Raw genomic sequence first — 23,572 nt, forward strand, 5'->3', positions numbered from 1 at the left:
TTTCCGCATATTAATGTAATCAGATTTATTTACTTGAAAGCTTTTGGCCTCGGGCAATAGTTTAGACAAATTGAATTGCATGGACCAGGTGCAGATGCGACTCTGTTTTCCTAATGAGGTCAAATTAGGTCGCAGTTAATTGCTTGAGGCTATTAGCATTCCAATAAGGGAGCAAATTATTTGATAAAATGATAACAGATTACGAAACATGTGGATAATGAAGGTAAAACAACAATAATTGAAATAAAGCGGAGGATAGTTAGAGGCTTATCTCGACAAATTGATGCGAGCTTCATAAAAGGAATTATTTCCGGCATTTTTAGTTTTCATTGGAGAAAACGTAACTAGGACATAAAGTTTTAGGTGGATCGCAATAATTTTCTGTTTATGAAAAACAAAAGCTATATTATTGTCGTAAAAAGATGAACGTAAAAATACAAATGGAGCCGTTTTATCAAAACGCCCGTATTGATTACATTTGGATTTTTTTTTCGCTGTTTGAAAGTCAACAGGTTTCTTTAGTAATTTTTTTATTTCGCCTCCAGCAACGCAAATAATAACAATTTAGATAAAAAAATAACAGAATAATGGCAGATTTTCTAGATCAACAAACTGCCATTATACTTGAGTATAATACAAGATTTTATCCAAAGCAATTAAATTAAAAGTAACATTATCTTTAGCATTTAGAAAGTCTCTTTAGAGAGCAATAAAGTACTTTGTTGGTCTTAAATATTAGTGCATTTTGACTAAAATTGTTTTTGATATTCCTATAATAATAAATTGTGAGGATAAAATTATTTTATAGCTGTTATGTTATGAACTGATTTGGTTATTTAATTTTATGCAAAATATTTGTTTTATGGTTCAACATTTATAATTTACCGTACAATACTCAAATATAAATTTTAAAAATAATATTTCAGTAATTTGTGGTTTAAACAAAACCAAAATTGGTGATGGAAACATTTCAAATAGGAACAATAGTATGGAAAAATAGCTGAACAAGGCAAAAACTGGCAAACACAACCCACAAAAGTGCTCCTGGCAAAAAAAACGGATGAAACAAAAACATAAAAGAAAAAAATATTATCCTTTCTTGTCGGTTTCCTATGCAAACATTTCCCACTTAATCTTGTATCGAACTTTCCCGAGGCATTTCCGTCAATACTCAAGAATCTAATCTTGCTAATCCCGCCATAAATTCTTGATTGCATCTTGGCAATCGCGTAATAAATTTTGCTCGCGTCTCTCTCGCTGCCGGTCGTTAATAAAACTTTTAATAACGAAGACAATTTTCCACTACCTTCAATGTTCACTAACATTATTATTTCTCTAGTCAAGTCTGATAAATAATAAGAAGTCAAAATCTTGTTCTAATTTTAGCGCCCGCGTTTTTAACTACAATCTCGTAGTGCAAGTTTTTCGTGCATTGGTATATTTTTCGGTGACGGCGGCAGCTGCCGCCGACCTGAAACGAATCCAATAATGCCGGTGAAACAAATTAAAGAGGAATTTCGGAAAAGTCCAGCATAACATATTCCCCGAGCGTTCGCTATATGTACATAGTTAAATGAGTTTCGAATTTAACTTGGCCGGGTTCCAGCTTGCATTACGACTCAATCGATACGACAAAATTTAAGGCTTTAAGAATTCGGTCAGTGTAGGGACCGGCTTAGCCTTTATCTCCAGCCCTAAATCACGTCGCGGGGGAATAATTGATCGGTTACTCGGTTATCCGGTTATAATGCAAACACTGGATTGGTTGACAGAGATTCTTGGCCTAAACAAAATGTTACAGCCAATAACCGACTTGAAACGGCGCCAAAAAGCAATCCCTACAAGGCGTTGGGAAAATCACAATGTCCTCATCTAGCTTGGATTTAATTACGTGCATTTTTATGCTGGTGGCGTGTTTTCAACATTTAAAGTTTTCATGTTGTTGTAATAGATTTACATGAATTGCGGCTATTTGAATAAAGCAAAAAATTGATCCGTCACTCAATCCAGTTTGGATTGATAAAACGAGAAGTTTTTTCGATTTCCATTTTTTCTACGTTTTATATTTTTATGGTCATTGTGTTAGTATCGAATTTTGTTGATGGAAATAGAATTAGTCAATTCGTGCAAAACCAATTTTAGAGTGTTTTATTACTGGACTGCTAATGTTATTTTAGTCCTATATTTATTTTGCACATGCTAGCTACGCCGTTTCGACAAAAGTAAATAAATTATTATTGTTGTTTATTTTATACGAGTGTTTTTAAGCGCTACAGTGCAATCAAGTAAGCTGCATTCATGTGATTTCCAATTACAAAAAATCGAAAACCATCATTACATCCGGGAAATGGCTCATAATTTACACGAGCTAGTAATTTTATAATTTTTAAATTCTAAAAGCGAAAGGTGTACAACAAAAAATAAAATATAAATTTTCGCATTATTTCAATAATAATAAATACATAAATATACTGTGGGAATTTTAGGTGGTTTTGACAATTGGGATAAGGAATCTTTGATGAACCAAATTTTGTAACTAAATTTCTACAGTGTGTTAACTCAAAATCATTTATTTTTAATCAACTAATCGATAAAGTTTTTAATAATTTCAACTAATCTAGAATATTCTATTGCAGTATAATCTGTCACTCATTCATTCTCATTATACAATTGCTAATTTATCAAAATCGAACGGGAATTAGCAAATTCTTCATAGCCGCCAGTAAACGTCAAACAATTTTGATTAGATTTTGTAGCCAATGGTTTATTTGTTAGTTATTTGGTTGTACCTACAGGTGACCGAAAACTCGCGCTGCATGGTGACACGGTATTATATCAGGCGATGCTATGGAAAATAGAAAAAATGTTGAAATTTTTCGATTGTACATTTGGATTTCTTCCGGTTTTTGAAGTTTTTAAAAAAATTAGGCTCTTCTGATTTGGTACTTTAGATTTCTCGAATTGTTTAAATCTTGTGAATCAGATGACTGTTTTGAATTTTGTAGGTCATTTTTACATTCTCTACATTTGTTAAACTTTTTGAAAAATTCGAGTTTGCATCCATCAACTTTGATAGAATCATTGCATCACGCCCAATTAAAATAAACCTACCTAAATGCTTAAAATTTATAATTTCGATTTCGACTGAACCCATTTTGCTTTATTTATTTAGGTTTATATTGGAAGCCATTTAAATCGTATAATAATTTATTATCAAAATCAGTGTTTTATTCGTTGTTGAAACGCATAAAAATATAAATATAGAATAGACCGCTTGATAAATACGCATAATTTATATCAATATTGAGAAATTAAGAATGAACACAAATGAATAATTATGCGGCAACTCGTCTGCCAGTTACGGTAAATTACATTAATTTCAATTGTGGTGTAATTTACATAAATCTTAAATAAACTACGTTAGAATAAAAACTGAAATGTTATATCTTGTTGGGGGTTGTACATAGAATATAAATTCTGTATAATATTACTCACATATTGTTATATTTCTTTATTTTGTATTTGAACAATTTTAGTGGAAAATACTGGGCTTGAATATTCTTGCATGAATAGAATACTTTCGAAGTTGTTGTATCAAATAACAAATTTTATTTTTGGCATAAAAAGCAAGGTTGCGTCAAAAATCCAATTACGATTAGTTGTTAAAGTTTTGCCTTAGAAATTTTAAGTTTTCATTAACCCTCCATTAGAAAGTAATAAGAAACAACGCGTACAAAGGCGAACTTTTTATCAAAGACTACGCTTGCAGCAATAAGGTGAGGCTCAATAACGCCTTTGTTATATTTTATTTTAGATAAGTAGAAAGATACCTGTTAGCTTTAACACAATTTTCATAAATACAAAATTAGCCATTATAAAACCAATGTATTTTGGAATTTTAACGAGATTCGATACGAATTGTGTCAAGCCGCGGACACTTTCTTCAAGAATTTTTTTATGCGTGAATTATTATTAACAAGTCTATCCTTACCTTGTGCAGGTGCGTAAATGTTCAAATACAAACAATCTTCGCTCTGGTTTCTCAAATACGGCAGCAACCTCTTCAAGTACTCCAAGCGTCCCTTCGGCATCTTCTCGAGCGCCGCAGTTTCGTTTGAAATATCCGGTAACTTCTGAGGGCAAACTGGACCCAACTTATCTGATACCCTTACCCCATCCCAAGGGCTCGGCGTCCTCGTCGGACTAAATCTGTTTGATTGCACTGGTGGAGTGGCGTAGGGAACTCCCAGGAAAACCTCTATGGGCTTCAAATACTTGTGATGATCCATGGGCACTATCAGCCCCTGGAGACGCCCATACCGCGTTTGCACAATCCTCGTGCTTATCTTAGCGTTCTTCATGAACGAATTGCACTTGGCCGACAGGATTAGCGCTGAGAAAATGAAAATCCAGAAAACGCCCCTGCTCTTAATGCCCATCTTCGTTAGGTTGGGAACATCCCGTAGGAAAAAATTGCCGATATTAATTTGAATTTAAATCTGGTCCACGACTGGAGCGGATCTCGGAAAGTTTTAATGAGAAATGTACACTTTCAGTGTTTTGCGAAGCGGTAAAAATGCCCGACACGAGAAAACACTGGCGAAGATTTGGGCGAGGTCTTCAAGTTGCTTGCCAAGTCGCAAGATGGCTGATGCGGATATCTGGAACAATATCTAGCGTTAGTATAGTTAGTGGCCAATCTCAGAAAATTGTTAACAAAAACAATATTCGTAATCTTTCTAACCACCCCTGTTAAGAAATACGACAATTATTACCCCGTAAACAAGTCTAATAACTCCACGCCGCTCCCATCTCGACGTTAAACTCCTCCCTAGCAATCGTAAAATACCAAGCTTATTCTTTGATAAATGTTGACTTTTATTCCACAGGTTGTCAGTGGACGCACGGACAGATGTTTTTATCCAGAACATGAATCCGCTTAATTGACAATCGTTTTGGAGTCACGCAACAAAAATCTTGAATTATTGAAACAAGTCACGACGTAGCTTACTCTAAAGTGGAGAACTGTGTTTATGATTGATTGGGCTGTTATGCGTAGAAAATATAATAATTGAGAGCCTTTTTAAGGCAGTGTTTATAGGGGAGGTTATAAATTTGTTTTTCACGATTGTTTCAAGACATAAACACATCAATCTCGGTGAAATGGTGAAAGGAAAGCCAATAAAAATACAAAGTTGGACAAACGAAAGTTTCGAGAAATTGCTGTAATTGTAGTTTTGTTGGTGGAAATGTGCTATGAAGTGCAATAAAGTTTATCAGAGTTTCAAAATAGTAAATTTATTATTTTGTATTAAACTTCGAATCCACTAGAAAACTTTAGTTTGTTACGCCTAATGTGCAACAAGTGAGATATATTTTCTAAACTTTATTTAATTGTAAACAGAGTTGACAAATTTGTGCTCCATTAAACTTCTCCATTACCATTTTTACGCGGCTACAGTTTGTTGTTATCGCAATAATTATATTACCTTCATCATTAAAATGGTAGATGAGCCGCGATAACAGTTTTTATTTTCTGTGTTCCTCGATTGTGCCATTAAATAATTTTTCAAATGCACAACTCTATTTGAACCGTACATTTTCAACACATACAACATCAAAGTAAAAACCCAATATTCTAGGCAAATATTTTATTAGCCGCGTTTGGTTTTCATTCTACTGCAAATTGAGTTTTTTACTAATAGCTTGTCCTTTGCATACAAGTTGTAAAATTAAATTTCTCTCCTACAAATAAACAAAAACAAGCGTTGTTTTCTGGCCTTAACTGTCTAATTTCTCTCAATCTTTCGGATCTCGGGAAATAATAACGCTCCAACCAGAAAACGTCTTCTCTTTCTTGGTATATAATTACTATTGTGTGGTTCAAACTACTAAAACATATAAGTAAGCATGACCTTGAGCTCCTGTCACAACATAATCTACTTGTTTGCGAGCAGAAAAAGAAAAAAAAATCTTCGTAATTGACTTTATTAGGATTGATTGTGTCGCTTTCCGGCGTTTGAATGGAATGAAGTTTGGTGAATGAAAACATAATTTTCTGCATTCCGAGTTTGGCTGTAAAGGTCTACCTAATAATGCAAAATACGGAAAAAACAATAAACTCGCGGCACTAACTCGGATTATTGTAACATTGTATGCGAACGTCAAGTTTTAGCACACATATACATTCACTTCGGGAAGTAGTAAGGTTTTTATAGACGATATTAAGAAAGCCACTTATTTCGGCTATAACGTGAAAAATTGGCATTTTAAGTGCGTCCATAAACCGGAAGAGGCCCTCGTACATTCACAAAGATAATTAAAGTTGTTTACAGACCGAGATTTGCGTCCAAAATGTATGGTCGTCTAAGTGGAAATACGTTCGAGAGAATATTGATTAGACGCGTAAATAACGGATATAAATTTGCGTTCGGGATGCGCTTTACTTAACAAATAAAAGAACGGATAAATAAAGAACAGCCGATTGGATTCGAAAAAGAAAAAATCCACGATTTAAAGTGCCCCCTTGAATAAAACAATGACTTTCTGATTTACGTCACCGACGTCCGCTTTGTGCGGCAAGTGTACTTTTTAAAATTATACCATTTGTAAAACCAGAAGTGCTAACTGAACAAAAAGAAACCGGAGCTTTTTACATCCAGTGTTGCGACAGAGCACTTGGATGGAATTTAAATTTGTGCGCCGGGAAATATTATAGGCATACAATGCAAATATGGAAATAAAGATTTCCATTAGAATACCCAAAAATGCCTAATTATTCATTTTCAGGGAGGGCACCCATGTCACTATTACCAATTGAATTCTTTTGTTCTACAAAACTATATTTTCAAGTTCCCTGAAAGCTTTTACATTGTGTTTCATTAGCGAGGTATAAAACCAAACTGCACGACTAATCAACACCGTTTTATACCCACGACTGACTTTACATATTATTACATCATGGAACATAAAAGATGCATACAAGTCTTAGCGGCGGCAATTCCGCCAAAACAAAGACTATAAAATAGGAAAACTTGCAATGATGCATGGGGTTGCAGGAAACTCTGAAGCAGAAATCATTTTTAATTTATTATCAAAATTGCATACCAAAGAGAAAATTTTATTACTGCTCCTGCAGAACACAACTTTTCCGACAGTATAAAAAAAGCTCCTTGAGCTTTTGATACTCTTATAGACTGTAGCCGCCTTCCCCTCCGCCCAAGGACGCCAGAGGATTAAGATTTCAGCTTTTAATAAACAGATTACGCTCTGAAACCGGCTGAACCGCTGAAACCGCCACTTCGTAGTTTATCCGGAGTTTTTCGTTTTCTTTATTTAAGTGTTTAAAAGAAGTGCGAAATAATTAATTAAAAAAACTTAAAGTTATGTGATGGTGGATGCGTCGGGATAGAAAAACCTGCAATTTGCTGCAATCGTTCTACGTTGGTCTTTTAGAGAAAAAGCAAAATGAGACAAGATAACTAAATACTCCAATGACAACCGGGCGATGCAGAATTAAACGGCAAGCAGCGAAGCAGGAATTCATTTTAAATTTATTACTTAAATTCAGCTTTGTACCAAATACAAAAGACTATTATTTCTGTTATAAACGAATGAAAAATTTTACTACTGCACCAAACTAATTTGTATAATTAAATGAAACTTTATAACTCGTGCAAATGGGAGAAATATCCTCAGATGTTTATTTTTCCAATGCAAAGTTATTTTTTCCCTTGGAGCCAAGGGCGCGACCGGCTTAAGGTTTCAGCTTTTAATAAACAGAAACACCACTCTGAAACCGGCTGAAAACTGCTGAAACCGCTGCTTCTCACTTCGAGGCTTAGATTTAATTATATTGCTAATCTAAAAATCCGCTTAATATACATTCGCGTATGAGTAATCCCCAGCGGCCATGGTCCGGGTTCATAATGGTCGTATATGTCCGGATTAGGGCCACCCTCACATGCGGGATCTAGTCGACTAAGCTTTACCTTTGTTAGGTCCTCTTTTGTTTTGGGTCGCAACAAGTGACGTTTAATTTCGTTTGAAAAGGTGAATGTTGCATTGTTCGACAAAGAAGACATTGCTAAAATGATAACGTTGAAAGAGGGTGAAAATGAAAAATTATCTTTGCTAGTGAGAGGAGGAAAGCAGGTGTGGAGAGTTTAGAGGAATTTGTCATTACAAAGATAATTTATAGAAGACGCGATGAAGAGATGTTAACGGTCATGTCAAGTTCTAGAAGGATACTTGCAATAAACGGGAAACGTTTTGTAACTACTGTTTTATGCCTGAAGTTAGGTTTTCTATTTAAACTTTAAAATATAACATATAAGATGGATTGTAATAATATCTTTAAAATGCGAGTACTGGAATTTATGTTCCATTACATAAAATTTATATTTTGCAGCAAAATGAAAAACGATTTAGCTAGAATTTCAGTTTACAAATGGATATTCTTACTAATATTTTACAATCATATAAACTTCGAAATTTGAACCTAAAAAACTGGTAAAGAAGGAATATAATATCAATTGATGGAGGAGCAGAATTGTTTCTTTAAATTTTAATACATGTTAAATTAAGTTTCAAAAGCTCCCATTGTAAGCTACAAACACTTGCAATGTTTGCAATTCCATTGCAATGCAGCCTTTGTCCTGCATTTTGTGTTATTGTAGGAATTCGATTTGACGGAGCAGCAAATATTGCAAAGGTAAACAACTATTTTAAAACTAAAATGTTGGCAACAATCAGGCTTTATTTTTCGAATCTATTACTTTTATTTGAATTTAGAAACAATTTCCGCGCACCGAAACAAATTAAATCGAAATTTTCTTAGTCAATGACTTGCTACTACATTTTAATCCAAAATATGCAAGTGTAGAACAGAACAGGTTTTCTGTCATTTGACTTGCCGCCGCGCCAAAGCTAAGCGAAACCGTAACTGTTTTAAAAATTCATTAAATGTAATCCTTAAAGTTGCTCTATTTAAAACTCACTTTATTACTTTTTTTCTTAAATTGCTAAATAACTTCACGGTGGCTTTGCTACGTCTACGTCATTTTTTAAAATCAATTTCCTCGTGTTTATTCATCTCTGTATCAAAACCATAAATTAACATTTTTTTTAGAAATTGAATTTAATTTGTCTTCCGTTCCAATCCATTTAATTTGAAATTTAGTTTATTCAATTTTATTTCAAGTTTTTTTTTATAATTTAATTTTCAAGCATAAAGTTTTTCTCAAATCGTTTCATTTTTCCCCCAGAACTCGTACCACTTTGATCTTTTTTTAGCCAATAAATTAATCAAAATTCTTATTTAGTCTGGAACTTCAAGAAATACAGTTAAAGTTATCATTTTTACAAAGTTAGATTTAGATATTTTTCCATGGTTTTAACACTTCATAATTTTGTTGTAGTGCTAGTTATATTTGTTTCCAAATTTTGTAAATTTTTATGTAAGTTTTCTAACTACTAATACAATACAATTCTATTTCTACAAGGGCTATATGAAGTTGACATTTTAATTATCATTTTAATTCAGAAATGACATTCTTTTAGGCCTAAAAGTGACGTAGGAGTGCGTAAAAATGATTAAACGAGAGTGTAAAGGTATGTCACTATGACAGGAATTCAAATTTTGCAATTTCCAACCGTTGAATCTTCGTCGAAATTTTTAGTGCTTGAATCTACACCCCAAAACAAAACGGACACTTAAACTATTTGTCGTTACATTTTGGCTGCGATTGTAGAAAAAGTATTGTTTTGTACTCGTGCAAAATGGATGTTGCGCACACGAAGTATTGTCCAAATCAGATATAGTAAGTAAAATATTACAATTTTACAACTTACAATTGTACAATTTTTTCCTAATTTTATTCATTAAAAACGCGATTTAGCTTTTGTCATTAAAGCTACCCTTTGTTGATCTATGTTACCCATCAAAAGCAATATGAAATTTAATTACGAAATTAATTAAAGGATGCTTTTAATTTTGTATATAAATTCCTAAACTAGATTTGCTAGTGGTAAAGCAGTCATAAACGAAGAATGAAGCGCAATTAATTAGCAACTAATCAAAAGCTCAAATCGTTTAGGATATCATTTGGTTTAGAACCTGTTTAAATAACTTGATAAATTGATTAACAAAAAAATTAATTTAGTTGAAAATTTTGTCAATTTAGGGTTTCTGTAAGGGAGCGGTTTCTTTTGGCGAAAGTTCCGCAAAGGTTAAGGTCGCCTGGAACCTCCAAATTCATGTTGCCAAAACCGATCTTTGGATGTGAAAGGTCATGACAGTCTAAACAATTAAACAATAATATGGTCGGAATGAGCTATTTAACATACAACTTGACTTGTAAATTATTTGTGGCTGTGCAGTAGTGTGCACATGATAAATACAGTGGAACTCGCTTTGAGGTATTAATTCATCTCAATAGCTGATCAGGTGGTGCTGTTGGTTTAGATAAAGTTACTGGAAGACAATTTAGTTGTTTTGTTATTACATAAAACTGGTTATTATTTGCTACTTAGTTTCAGGCTGCTGGCTTCAGATGTCGATTCACATCAAAAATTTCTCCTGTTAACACAAACAATTAAATCTAAAGTTGGTCATTAGAAGCAAACTGTGCTTTAGGTCAAATTACAAATCTCCCTAATGCAATATGTGAATTTCCTTCACAACCCCAACTGTTTTCCCTCACATTTATTCTATGAATTTATAGCGATCCTTTCTCCACCTCCAGTGTGAATGTCGCTATTATACAACACCAGCTAAATAATGGAATCACCATCATTAGTGGATTCGGTAAAATCTACTTACGGTAAGAGTGCTGGATAAGCGCATTACGCAATTAGATTACGTGTGCGTGAGTCAAGACCTGCACAATAACCTCACACGTGTATTGCGTACAGATGGCGGCGGTGGAGGCGGCGCAACTCCACCAATCCCAACTATTTTTTTCTTCGCTCCCTATCGTCAGGGTGAAAATTATTCCACACATCTGTTGCTCATTATTACAACATTTTCCGTATGAACCGATTTGTTATTTGGGCAGCTGATCCGGGAGTTTTTTGCGCGTTTCCGAATTTCTAAATCGACACGCTTTGGTGGCTATCAAAGCGGAATTATGCGAGTAAAAACGACGCGGAGGTACATTGACAAGAGGAGCGTGAAAAGCTCGGGGGAAATATGCGAGCTTTGGAGTCGTGGAAAAGAGGAATTAACAGAAGCGAGCTTTGCAGACGGTATAAGACAGTGGTTGATGCGTGAGAGGTCCACTGACTGGGAAAGAGGAAGAAAAATTCTTATATTATTTGAATTTCTAATATGCCGCTGTGAAGCCGAGTTGTATTAACGCGGCGATTTAATTTGATTTTCATTCCCGGGAAAATTAAAAAACGCAATGGCGGGACAATCGCATTAATTTAATTACAAATTTTGGAACGCAAGGTATTTGAGGTGGTTTAAATATGACGCAACATTTTTACAGGGTGTTTGTAAAATTTACTGTACGTCTTGACCCGAGAGAATAGATTTATAACTACTCCAAATTACTCCACCCTGTATCATAAAATTCACGCAAAATGATAGACCCACATTATGTTCAATGACGCATTATTGACGTAAATGAATGTACATATTTTAGTGGTGCCTCAATTAATAAACAATTCGACGTATGCTGTCATTGGATACGCCACAATTCACGAGAAAATGAGTGAAATGTGTGAAATTTAAATTCATCATAGTCATGTTTCCCCACAGATGCAAAACTTACTGACTTTATATTTTGAAACTGTCATCTCTTTAGGGTTTTTCTACTTGATTGCGTCTTGGTTTTACTCCTCTTTATTATGTCCCTCCCAATTTTCTGTTTGATCTGAAAAACCTGCGCCAGACGTCTTAACCTATGGAATCTCGCAACATTTAATTTATTTTAGTTCAAGAAAGATTTATCCCCGTCTGAAAAACTTAGGGAGTTTTCAATTGCTTCTTTTTCCGAGGTTTGATGTACGACCCTCCGAAGTCCACAACGTACGTTATCATGTGGCAATTTTATCACATTACATGCTGACCTATTTTCGTGTTTACAATTCTCCCGACCTCCCGGTCTCTCCTCCTGCTCTTAAATGTATAGACTAGCTGAATACTTATGTGTTCAGAGCGGGTCTCGAAGTACACTCGACAACTTTCCAGTGTTTCATAAGTTCATACTTCATGGCCGGTATTGTGTCTTTATCTGACATAGTAATGTGGCATTGTGGAATCGAGATGAAATACGTACATGTCTTGCATTGTCTGCGATTATTTGTGGCAGTGGTCAGCGATCTCTTAAGAGAAAAGCCGGAAGTTGAGCTTATCTATTGGAGGAAACACCACCCCTAAGTCAGATTGGAGGCAACTATTACTCAAAGTCCAAAAGATTGATAAAGACGAACTTATAAATATTCAGAGGTTCTCTTCGCATTTTAAGTAAGGAAGAGGTCCGGTCACTTATAGAAAAACCAGACGGATGAGAATTAATGCCGGGAATTTTTCTTCCTTTTCATGCAGGACGTAGCTAGTTTTACAGCTGAAAGCTGGTTTGTTATTTGGAAATCATGCTCTTATGTATTAGCAATATCGAGGACTTTTCTTATTTTTTTAAATATATTTCTTCTGTGAAAATATAGTTTTATTTCGACTGACGGCTCAGTATTTAAAAGTCCGAGGAATTTGGAGAATTGGAAAATACAAACAATCCCTAGCTTCTCAATAATTTAACATAAAAACTCCTTGAAAATCGCTCTCAAAAGTGACCCATTGTGCAATTATTTATATGCATTTTCATTAATTACAAATCAAAACTAATTTTAAGTTCCTTTAGAAGTTAATTTGGTAGGTATTGAAACTGTCATGACTGAATTTTCTAAACATAATTTAAACGGCACAAAGAATTACGTAATTTGGGAAATAAATTCCTGATAGGCGCAGAATTTGTGAACTTCGAACAGAAAGTCCCATTCAAACTGTTTATTTAATTTATTTTATTTCTCCTTTTACTTTTGCTCTTGAGCTTTTGCCTTGAATGTCAAGTTTGATTAAATAAATTTATAGTACAATAGTACCTACAATTTAGTAAAAATTGTAATTTTTATTTCTAAAAATCGATTAAAGATAATCCAGGAACCGGTTTAAAAGGAAAGACTTCCAAAATGAGCTCAGATGTCAGGATAAATCTTCATCTTTGCGAATAAATTTAGCGACAGCACCGATTTATAATGCATTCACGATCTTTTTAGACCAGAGTAGGCCATGTTTTTTTTTCTTTTTGTTGGCTACAATGACTGACAGAGGTAGTTTTTTTACTGTCACATCTGACATGTGTCTTTCATGCATGCTAGTTTGCCACTTTTCTGATACCGGAAAAATGGTGTGTTTTCTTTTAATCGTGGAAGTAACAGCTTACAAACTATTGCCATATTCAAACAAAATTTGCCTTTCAAAAGTGCTACTTGCAGTTTCGAAAAGATCGACCTGATTTAAGACTGAGGTGTTGCAAATATATTCTTTGTAAGGTACAAAGTCCCGTAGATGTTTGTTTTCAAAATATTTTTAGGTGCGGCGTGCAAGCGTTTCCAAAGTTCTGGAAAAAAGATGAAAACTTTTGGCTAATAAGCGGCAACAATTTGAATTTTATGCCGAGAGAACAACACTTTTCGAAATTATTAAGTCTATGGGTTACAAACCCACAGAAGTGGACGATCACAAGACTTCATGTAAACAAAAACAATTCAAATTCTAAATTGCTGCACTTTTTAGTTAACAAAATTCGCCAAAGTTTGCTTTTAGTGTGAGATTCCATAACATAAAACCCTGGGTCAAATGCTAATTCGATCAAATAAACTTTTTTAACGTTTTATGACTAGATTCAAGACCTGGCAGAAGCGCTTCTTGAGAATGGTAAACTTTTTGCCAATGGAATGTACCAGCAGTAATGTCTTCCATTATGTTTAATATTGCATTTGTTGAAAAATAATTCCTAAATTTTAGATAAAAATTCAATAAAATTATCATGTTCTGAATGTTCGATTCAAACTGGCAACAGAGGAAAGGTTTCAGACACAATTCATAACCAAAAAAAGGTGACAACTCCAATCGACAGAACGAATGTCAATTACTTTCAGGAAACTTTAGCTCACAGAGGTTGACTACCAACCAAGTTACTAGATTTCCATGGCTTGCCGTGGTCTAAAAAGATCGTGAATGCATTATATGTGCTGATATTATTTTTAATTTCCTGCTTCTATTAAAATAAACTTGAGGTATAACTTTGTCGTGAAAGTTTTTGCTGCAAAACTTCGAATCTCCTGAGAAGGATCGAAAAATTTAAACATCAACTGATAGAAGTTGGGCTTTGGTTGAAAACAAGTTACATAAGACTGGCACTAACCCAATTTAAAATTTAAAAGTAATCTGTAGAAACTTGACGTAAAGGAATTTCGCTTTTTTAGTTTACACTTCCGTCCTGAAAACATCAACAAGACTAATAGAGCAAAGTTTGTTTGTAGCTGTTGTAGAACAGGATTATTTCGCACTGAAATGATTTTAGTTTCGTTTCTAAATAATTGACCACGAAGAAACGTAATAAAAAAGGCGATTAAGTGTACAAATGCAGCCGTAATAAATATTAATGTAGTTCATTTGGAGCTTAATTTCACGTCACATAAAGTTTTATTCGCCGGTTTATAGAAACTAAAAGCCGTCAGGGTTCGAACTGTTACCCGTTATTTATAGAAATTTAGAAGTTTATTTTCAATTAATGCGACGGATATGAACGTTTTGCATCATATTGCGCCGACCGTACCGTGTAATTAATTAATCGAAATCAATTACAGTAAAATAAACCGACTCGTAACGTGTCAATTTTGCAACGGATTAATGCGCAACATAATATTTATGGCTGGTTGAAGATTTATTCGAAATTAATGCTTTAATGTGTACTTTTTCCGCGATAATGTTTTTCACGAGAAAAACGTATTGAATAATTGAGGTGGGTCCTTGGGGGCGGATTCCAGTTATCTCAACATCCAGAGGTTATGGGCGATAAAAGACGGGAGTCGAGGGTGATGTTGTGTACTTAAAACGAGAGTTTTTCAAGGAAGTTGCGCAATTAAAAACGCTGCTATTAAGAAGTGAAATTGCGTGTTATAAAATATGCATTTGTTCATTACTCGTCCTTATTATTAAGGACTATTAGTTAAGGACTTGCTGTTCGTTTAGCTGGTCTCTCCGGAGTTTTAAGCCGGGGTGAGCTTAGTTTTTCAAGCAGCGGCCTTATTAATAATTCACGGATCCCTGAAACGTTTAAGACAGCCGTTTTCCTAAACTCACAAATCTTTTCCAATTTAACTTACCACACGCGACGTATTTTCTTATTTACCTCGTACGACCACCTGATCTCGCGGCTATAAATCATGCCCTAAAATAAAGACCCGGATTTTTTGCCTCACACCCCACTAAATCTAACAAATTGACAGGCCGAAAGTCGTGCTATATGAAACCGCGTTTTCCCTTTACTGTTTTAATCATAATTAACTTTTCCACAAACGTCGAAGGCATCGTTCGAAAAGTTACAGAAAAGGAATAAGTTTGCCTACTGTCTGAGCATATTTTATTCAAATTATCTTTTCTGAAGCAGCCACTTCCGTGTTATTTTTGGTCGTCGATGATTCCTCCAACAGCAGTCGAACTGGATGAATATTTAAGCATTTTCATGAGTTATGGATAATTTCATTGCAATTTTCACGCATTAAATTCGGTCTACAGACGCACGCCTATTGACTTGGTGCGCTAACGCAACAATAAGCGCATCAATGGTCTAGTTAGCTATGCAAATTATTGGCACTGCCATAGCTAAACCACAAACAATAAAAAAATTGTACTGCTCTCATCGAAAATGACAATTAGCGTTTGACTAGGGAAAAGAGTAGTCCAAAGGATCCAATTAATAACACTTTTTTTTGAAAACACAATAATTAAGTAAACAAAAAGGAGCATAAAATTATGTACAGTAATCTCGCGAAAAGATCATAGCGAAAGCTCGCTCACATGGAGCGCATATTCTACGAAAGTTAAAAACATTTTTAATTCCGTTTTGCGGTTGTACCGAGAATTTATTAGATATTTACATTACAAACATTGAAATTAGACTCTATAATACTGATTGCGTGTTTTTTCGAATTGACAACTTCATGTAGCCGAGCGCATGCAAGTTACTGCACGAAGAATGTTCCTTTATGAATATTTAAAATTCCACGTTTCTTTCCCACTCCTGGGGCAGTAAATAAAAAATCCGCTGGAGTTGAACGCGAATTCTCCCATTTAGTTGATACACGAGTGAAATCTTGGCTTTTTGTCCACCTAGCAAGACTTCTGCAGCACCATAGATGTTTCCCAACAACTAACTTTTTGCAACATATCCGACTTAATTGTTTGGAGATAATGCGCTGTTTTGCCAGTCGTGGTTTGCTTCAGACTTCGTAAAAACTATTATGAGGACGTGCACCCATCTTTTGCGATAATGTACTTCTATATGAGCCACTTGGCGCAGCTTTGCCACCGTCTGGCGGTTAACAGAATGCAGACATTAGGCAAATTGTGCAAGAAGGAAATCTTGATATTACACGTGCATTCGACTAAATTAGACAAGTCGCAAGCTGGAATTTTCCATTTGAAAAAGTTTTTCCGGGAGAATGCACGACAATCAGCGGAGAATTCCAAGAAAACGTCCAATTTTGACAAAGGATGTCTGTTGATTTCAGGGCGAATGTGCTAAATTGCTGCAATCAAGTAAAACTAGGACTAACGAAAATCCGAAATGACTAACGGCTTGAAGAGATTGAAATGAAGTTTACTCGATGCTTTTTAATGAGATTGATGAATACACTTCCGGAATTTTTCTTGACTCTACAAACCCAGTAGTAATAATTTTGTAAAATGATCTTAGTCTCCCGACTCGTATTTAGAACGCAACAAGAAAAACTTGAAAGCCGCCACGAAACCGGAAACTCCGGGAACAAAACGCATTCACTTCGGTCGCATAAACTTTTTAGCTTTAAAAGTGACTGTTTACAGGTGCATTTATAAATTGAGTCTGCATTAATGCGGCATGGAAAATTGCTTGCGAGGGATGGAACAATGCACAATATCCAACTGCAGCCTCATGCATCAACAAATCCAGATTTATCCAGAATGCAAAACCGATCTGACAATTAGTACACGGGTCAACCTCCTTCGCTGCTGTTTAATTTGCGTAACAAATCTGCAATAAAAGAAAGTATTCCCTCGGGCACTAAATCCAAGCGCGGTCGTAAAAGCGCCAAAAGGGTTAGAAGAATGCTCACTTCGCGAAGCAAAGACCGCAAATATGACAGACCGCAAAGAAAAAACACAAAGGACCGGAAAATACCGAATAAATTAAAAGGGAGCGACAAAAATTGGAAATTTAAGAGGGTCAAGAATTTAGTGTTTTTTCCATGCGGATATAATTTCAAGATGAAATTTGTGGGTACACTGTAAACAGAATAATCCAATAATGGGAATAAGCGGTAACGATTTCGGACTTGTTTTTTAGGGGTGGAAAGGTAATTTGATGGAAGCCGGACGCGTAATAAAAATATATTAAATTTACGATGGGGGCCCGAAATTTAATTGCCTCTACAATCGTAAAAAAATAAATTAAAAAGAGTAGGTTTGACCGAAATTGATGGAGTTTAGACGTGATATTTTTAAACAACGTCATCTTCGTTCGTTGTTTCAATGCGAATTAAATTTGATTTATTGTAATTTTGGTCAAAACTGATTACAATTAACCGGATGTGACGTTTGCATGTTGGAAACGGTATTTTAAACGAAATTATTAATGCGTGGCCCGTTAGTAACGCTGTGCGCATATGATATTGTTGTTAATTTTTAGTTCATTATTAGCGTTCGTGCTTTTTACCGCGTCTATAAATTACCCCGTTGGCAGTTAACGCGTTTTACACAGCTCATTATCAAATTCCGAACAAAACGTTGTATAGATTTTCGTCGTCGTTTATTTTTTACTCTGACCTGAAGAAGCCAGGTTAAAAATTAAAACCGCTTGGGTTCCGTTCGCTAGAAATTCCAGAACAAAGCCCCTGTCATTGTGTTCCAATTTTTGCTTTGTGTGGACCGCAGGTCCAACTTTGCCGGGACAAAAACGGGGTAATTTCTTCGTCCGTATTAATTCCGCGTAGCTTTTTTGTCTCTCATAAGTGGGAATGTAACAATCAGGAGGTCGCCTTCCGTAGATAAATTGTTTGCCAGAAGGTGGGGAAAAACAGAAAGTCCTGGGTTTTGGAGGACCCCGTTACATCAAATTTTACTCGCCACTTCGGGAGCAATAATTTCTAAAGAAATTGCAGTCGAGAGTCCTCTAAGCAACGCTTTGCAATGACAGTTCGTGTAAATCTTTGTTTATGACAAGATGCGGAGCAAATCGATTTAGCACTAAAAATACACGATGTTCACTGCAATTATGAGCGCGATTATCGTAAAAGTTCGGTTTTATCTCAAGAGTCCGTTTTGCTATTTGTCGTCTTAACCGGTTCGACGAATAAAAGCGTTTATGTTTACCGGAGTTCTCCGGGTAAACTCCGGTGTGTGTTTAAGGATTTATAAGATACATTGTCGCAGGTTTGTCGTGTTCATGAAACTGCAACCAAATTGAAAATTATGGTGTACATTGAGCGTAAATTACATGGCGTGTTTGCGCCCCCATCACTAAAAATCATGTTGACTTTGGGAATTACGACTCCGGGAATTCCCCCAAGATCACCCAGTCACGCGAGCGCAATTATTTGCTATTTAATAGCTATTTGCAGAGTGAGTGAGCTAATTGACGATAAACCGCCACAAAGCGAAAATTTCCTGTCTTTTCTTGCTCACTTCAGGTCAGTATTGCCATGATTATTCAGAAACCGTTTTTTTCTTCGAGAACCGCTAATTCCATTATCGATTTTCAACACCTCCTTCATTTAACATTCGTAATAAAAAACTTTACCGAGCTTTCAATTTCCTCTTCAATGCACTGCTTCCCTCGCCTCCAATTTCATTTCGACGGCAATTAGTGAGCGAAAACAGTGTCGATGCCAAGATGGCGCTTTAGGGAGAAATAGAGATGATTATAACGCTAATTTATTAAAGCTGTGGCAGCAAATCGTCCATCAATAAAGAATTAAATAAATTTCGAAACAATAAAAACACTTTCGTGTACCTAGTGTAGGTCCGAAAATAACTCTTTAACTAAATTAAATAAGCCAAAGTGGAATGGTCTCTTGATTCAGAATCCGTTCCATCAGGTCCGGATTCAGAGATATTTCTGAAAAATAATTTTTAGATTTTACTGTACAAAAATAAATTTTGTACACTTTTTTTAAAATTTGTAATGTTATCAAATAGCACGACTATGCTTTGGACTTATTGATACCGACTTATTGATACTTTTTTTTTTTAAACTGATCTCATGTTCCAAAAAAATTTACAATAATTTTTATATGCAATTTTTTATTTTTCACAGTAATACATTATTGAAAAGACTGACATCTTACTTTTTGAATACTTTTAGTACTTACAGGACAAAAAAAATGGGATACACTAGAAGTAAAAATTTATTTTAGGAATATCTCAAAGTTCTAATCTGATGAAACAAATCGGGCTTCGGATTCAGAATTAGAAAGAAATTTTACTAAAGAAATCTTAAAGCGATTGTCAAGTGCTCCCGTAGAAATTCTGTCCAAAATCGTTGACTATCGATATTTCCCCAATTAAACACGAATCCACTATTACTCTACAAAAGTTGGCTTTATACCGTTAATTAAAACCCACCAATTTAGACCTTCAACTATCCAGCACAAAAACGAGCACTACAGTTTTCAATTTTCATTAGTAACCGTTCTGAGCTGTTAAATGTTTAATCTGCCCTCATCGATTCAGTTCATATTTGTCCATTGAACGAAACTATACGTGACAGAACAATTCAAATCACGGTATGATTGCTAATAAATGTTGCATAATCTGGATTATCACAGATCAAACTTTGAATCGATAACGCTGCACTGAGGTCATCGCAAAAATAGACATTCATCAAGTCAACTATCCCTGGAGCTTTAAAAAGCTCATCTAACAAATCGCATTCCTGCTGCTTGTAATTACTTTACTCATCTTTGAGTTTGTTTTGAAGTTGTTTATCGATCTTTCAAGTGCAGGTGAGTTCCAATAAACAGGAACAAAAAATGTTAGGAACTTGGAAGACGTAAAATCTTTTATTGACCTAATTTTTAATTTACGATAGAAGCTTACAAATGTAAGCATTAAGCTGTGATTACATGTCATAGAGCTGCGGTAATTCCGCTTTGCGATTTTCCAGTTAAATGCAACCGCAACTGCGCTTTACATTTACATTAAAGACGATTGAAACTAGTGCAGTCTTGTATAACCCGGAGGCTACTAAAGATGTGGTTTAAGCTGACTTAATTCAGTCGTGCGACATTATAAATGCACTTTTGGAACTGCGAAATGCGAGATTTTGTAAATGCACGTTCTCAAATTAATTTATAAAATAATTTTGTTTTTAGCTCTTTGTGGTAAAAGCTACAAGAGTAGTCCCGTGGTTTAGAGTAATTAAAAGGATACAAAGAAAATAGAAAACGTTGGACTAAAAGCACTAAAAGTTTAGGATAATTCAAAAGTAGAAAATTTCATTATTTTTTTTGTAGATGTAAAAATTGTTAACGTCCAAACAAATATTTTCTGTTTATAAGTGAGAAATTCTACAGCAAAGCTATTTAATTAGAGTTGTGAATAAAATTTCTACAAAGTAAAACAAACATTAAACAAACCTTTTACAGATTTATCTTTAGATGGAATTTTGTTATGACAAACTAATCATAAGAATAATTATGCGTTACAATTTCTTTCTAATTTTTTTATTATTCTGCTATGAAATTTTAAATCTAGAAAGAAGTCGAGCTACAATTACTTGATCGAACGAGCGTTCTAGCGACATTCGATCTTAATTTTACGAACGAGGGCAATTCCGATCCACATCAATCAATGGCAATTTTTTTTACCCCTTTTTATGATTGAGTAAATTCAGAACGTCTAGTCTTAATTTTAATATTTTTGAAGTCTTAAAAACTAGGCTCTCAATCAATCATATTTTAGCTAATATAAGCTTTGAAAATCCACAATTCTGGATGTTCCAGTACCTTGATTGATTGTAGTAAAATATAATTTATCACATCTATCGGCTCAAAGTCAACAAAGAATAGTTTGCAAAGTACTTCCAATCATTGACCTCGTAATTTGAATTTTTTATATTTTTATGGGAACGCGTTTTGGTCACTTTGCCAGCGTTTGACCACTCTTCGAATTTTTCTCTCTGACCACAATTAAACCCATCCATGCGTTATTGAAATCCAGAAGCAGATGTCGCCCCCATAAAGCAGATCCTTCCACAAACTCAGCGAATGTTCGAAAAAACCACCGTTTATTAGGGCGCTTTTAAATCTGAACGCGTGGATTAGAATCGACGTCTAACCTGCAATAAAGAAAATTCTTTGTGCCCGCAGACATAAAATGAACTCGTAAAGTAGGCTCTTTGTGAATGCCTTTGTTGCTTTATCTTTATATTAATTTGAGATATAAGCATCTTTCATGTCGACTGATGTTATGGCGGAAAAAATATGTCCGACAAAATGTATTTCGCAAAGAAAACAAATTTTATTCCGGGAGATGTGTTTGTGAGGAAAAGGAAATTAACCCGTGGAAGGGAAAGTATAAATGAATTTGCGGAAAAAAGGGTTCCTCTGATGACATTATTTTTCGAGTGCGCAAAACGTGTATTTAAAAATCTCATTAAAGATCTACGCGATTCTGAGCATCTGAACTCTGGAACAATGTAATTTCATCACTTATAGTTGTAGCTTGCTGTCTTCGAGTCACTCTCAAACAGCTTTATAGGCAGACAAGAGCGCAGCACTTTTCTATGCACGACAAAGGCAAGTTATTCGTCTTTTTACTTACGATCTGAGCAATATTAGTTTCTCTTCGGTAGTTTGCAGCAGCAATTGACCCCTCCCTAGTTTAAAATTCGCTTTGTCACCCTTATAGAAATTCTCCTTATGCGGAGTAAATATAAAAAGTTTATCGTCCCATTAAAAAGTGCCATTAAACGAACGTCGGTCGTTTCGACGGACTAAAATCAGTAGCTCTTTACGCGATAAAACAACGCCCTTATGACTGACTATCATTTCAAATAATCGAGAGCTTGAGCGTATGTATCTGGTATAAATATTACATCAGGGTTTCAAGAATAGGTACTTTTTAGTTTGAGAGAGGAGTGAATTCTTGAAGAGCAATATCTTTCGTTATATATTCTATAAGTGGTTGAAGGCTTATACACACTTGCTTTGAGAGAGGTTCTAAAATGATAAGGTGTCTGGATAGGAGAGAAAATGTGAAGAATTTATATGTGAGAGGGATTAATGACGTTTGTGGTTCAGAACTAATTAATGTTCCAGAATAAGAGTCTTTTCGTTTAACTAATTGGAAAAAATCAATACCTAGCTAATTACGGTTTGTACGACATAAAATAAATAATAAAACTTTTATAGCAGTATTACAAGAATTACGAGTTGTAACCATGGTCATTAACTAGGTACAGAAGAATAAAACTCCATTATAAAATCATAAAAGAAAATTCTGTTTGGAAATCATTTATTCCGACTTTGCTCTTTGATTTTCCGTGTAGCTATTACGTAAGGACACCGCACTTTAAATCCTATACACATTAGCATATAAATAGAAGTAAGGTTTTCAAAATAGCTTCATAGACTTGCATAAAGAGTTTTCTATAACGCGAGCAGTAAGTTGGTATTAAAGTTTTTACGGGATTTTGTACCATCCGTTTATGAGATGAAAGAATAAAACATGAATAACAAATTACCGAGAAACTGTAAAATAATAGTCTAATGAAAATGGAAAGATAATGAGTATTCCGAGTTTAGAGGAAATGAGCGCAAATGTACCTACCATAAATGTGGCAAAAATTGAACTGATAATTTGACAAATACTTTATTTAACTTTACAACTTTTTGTTAAAAATTTAAAACTACATTAAAAAATTCAGCTACTTGTATTCAAAGAATCCAAAAAATCTAAAGCAAGTTCGAAGCAATAGTTGTAATTAATTTAAAAAATTTTAACACATAGGTATGTATGTGTATAAATAACATTTATGACAATTTATGGTATCTTGAAACTCTTGAATTCTGAGAATAAATTTAAAGAATATGAATTGTAGTTATTTACAATGCAAGCGCCAAAAAGAAACGAAACGAACGGTTATGCATCTGCTTGTGATTGAACTTTCGTTATGAGCTTTTGCGAGAGTTCTGTACATGATTGTACCTATATGCAGGATGTCCGGAAAGTGGCGCAACACCTTGAAAGCGGGGGTGGGCCTCCAGAGTACCAAAAAAATGTTAAAAAAAATCCAGATTCTCT

At 34.7% G+C, this 23,572-nt stretch overlaps 1 protein-coding gene across 3 annotated transcripts in view; it reads right to left on the reverse strand.

Annotated features, from left to right (window-relative positions):
• Positions 1 to 23,572, reverse strand: part of LOC148174044 (neuroligin-4, X-linked-like) — a 146,224-nt gene that overhangs the window by 70,323 nt on the left and 52,329 nt on the right. For all 3 annotated transcript variants that reach the window (XM_088037709.1, XM_088037708.1, XM_088037707.1), the window contains one exon: positions 3,992 to 4,661. In XM_088037709.1, the coding sequence (XP_087893835.1) occupies positions 3,992 to 4,439 (448 nt within the window). In that variant the 5' untranslated portion in view covers positions 4,440 to 4,661. The remainder of the gene's footprint in view (positions 1 to 3,991; positions 4,662 to 23,572) is intronic.

This window comes from Gnatocerus cornutus, chromosome 5 (genome assembly GCF_029298725.1).
Source record: "Gnatocerus cornutus isolate USDA-ARS CGAHR chromosome 5, icGnaCorn1.1, whole genome shotgun sequence".
Classification (NCBI taxonomy): Eukaryota; Metazoa; Arthropoda; class Insecta; order Coleoptera; family Tenebrionidae; genus Gnatocerus; species Gnatocerus cornutus.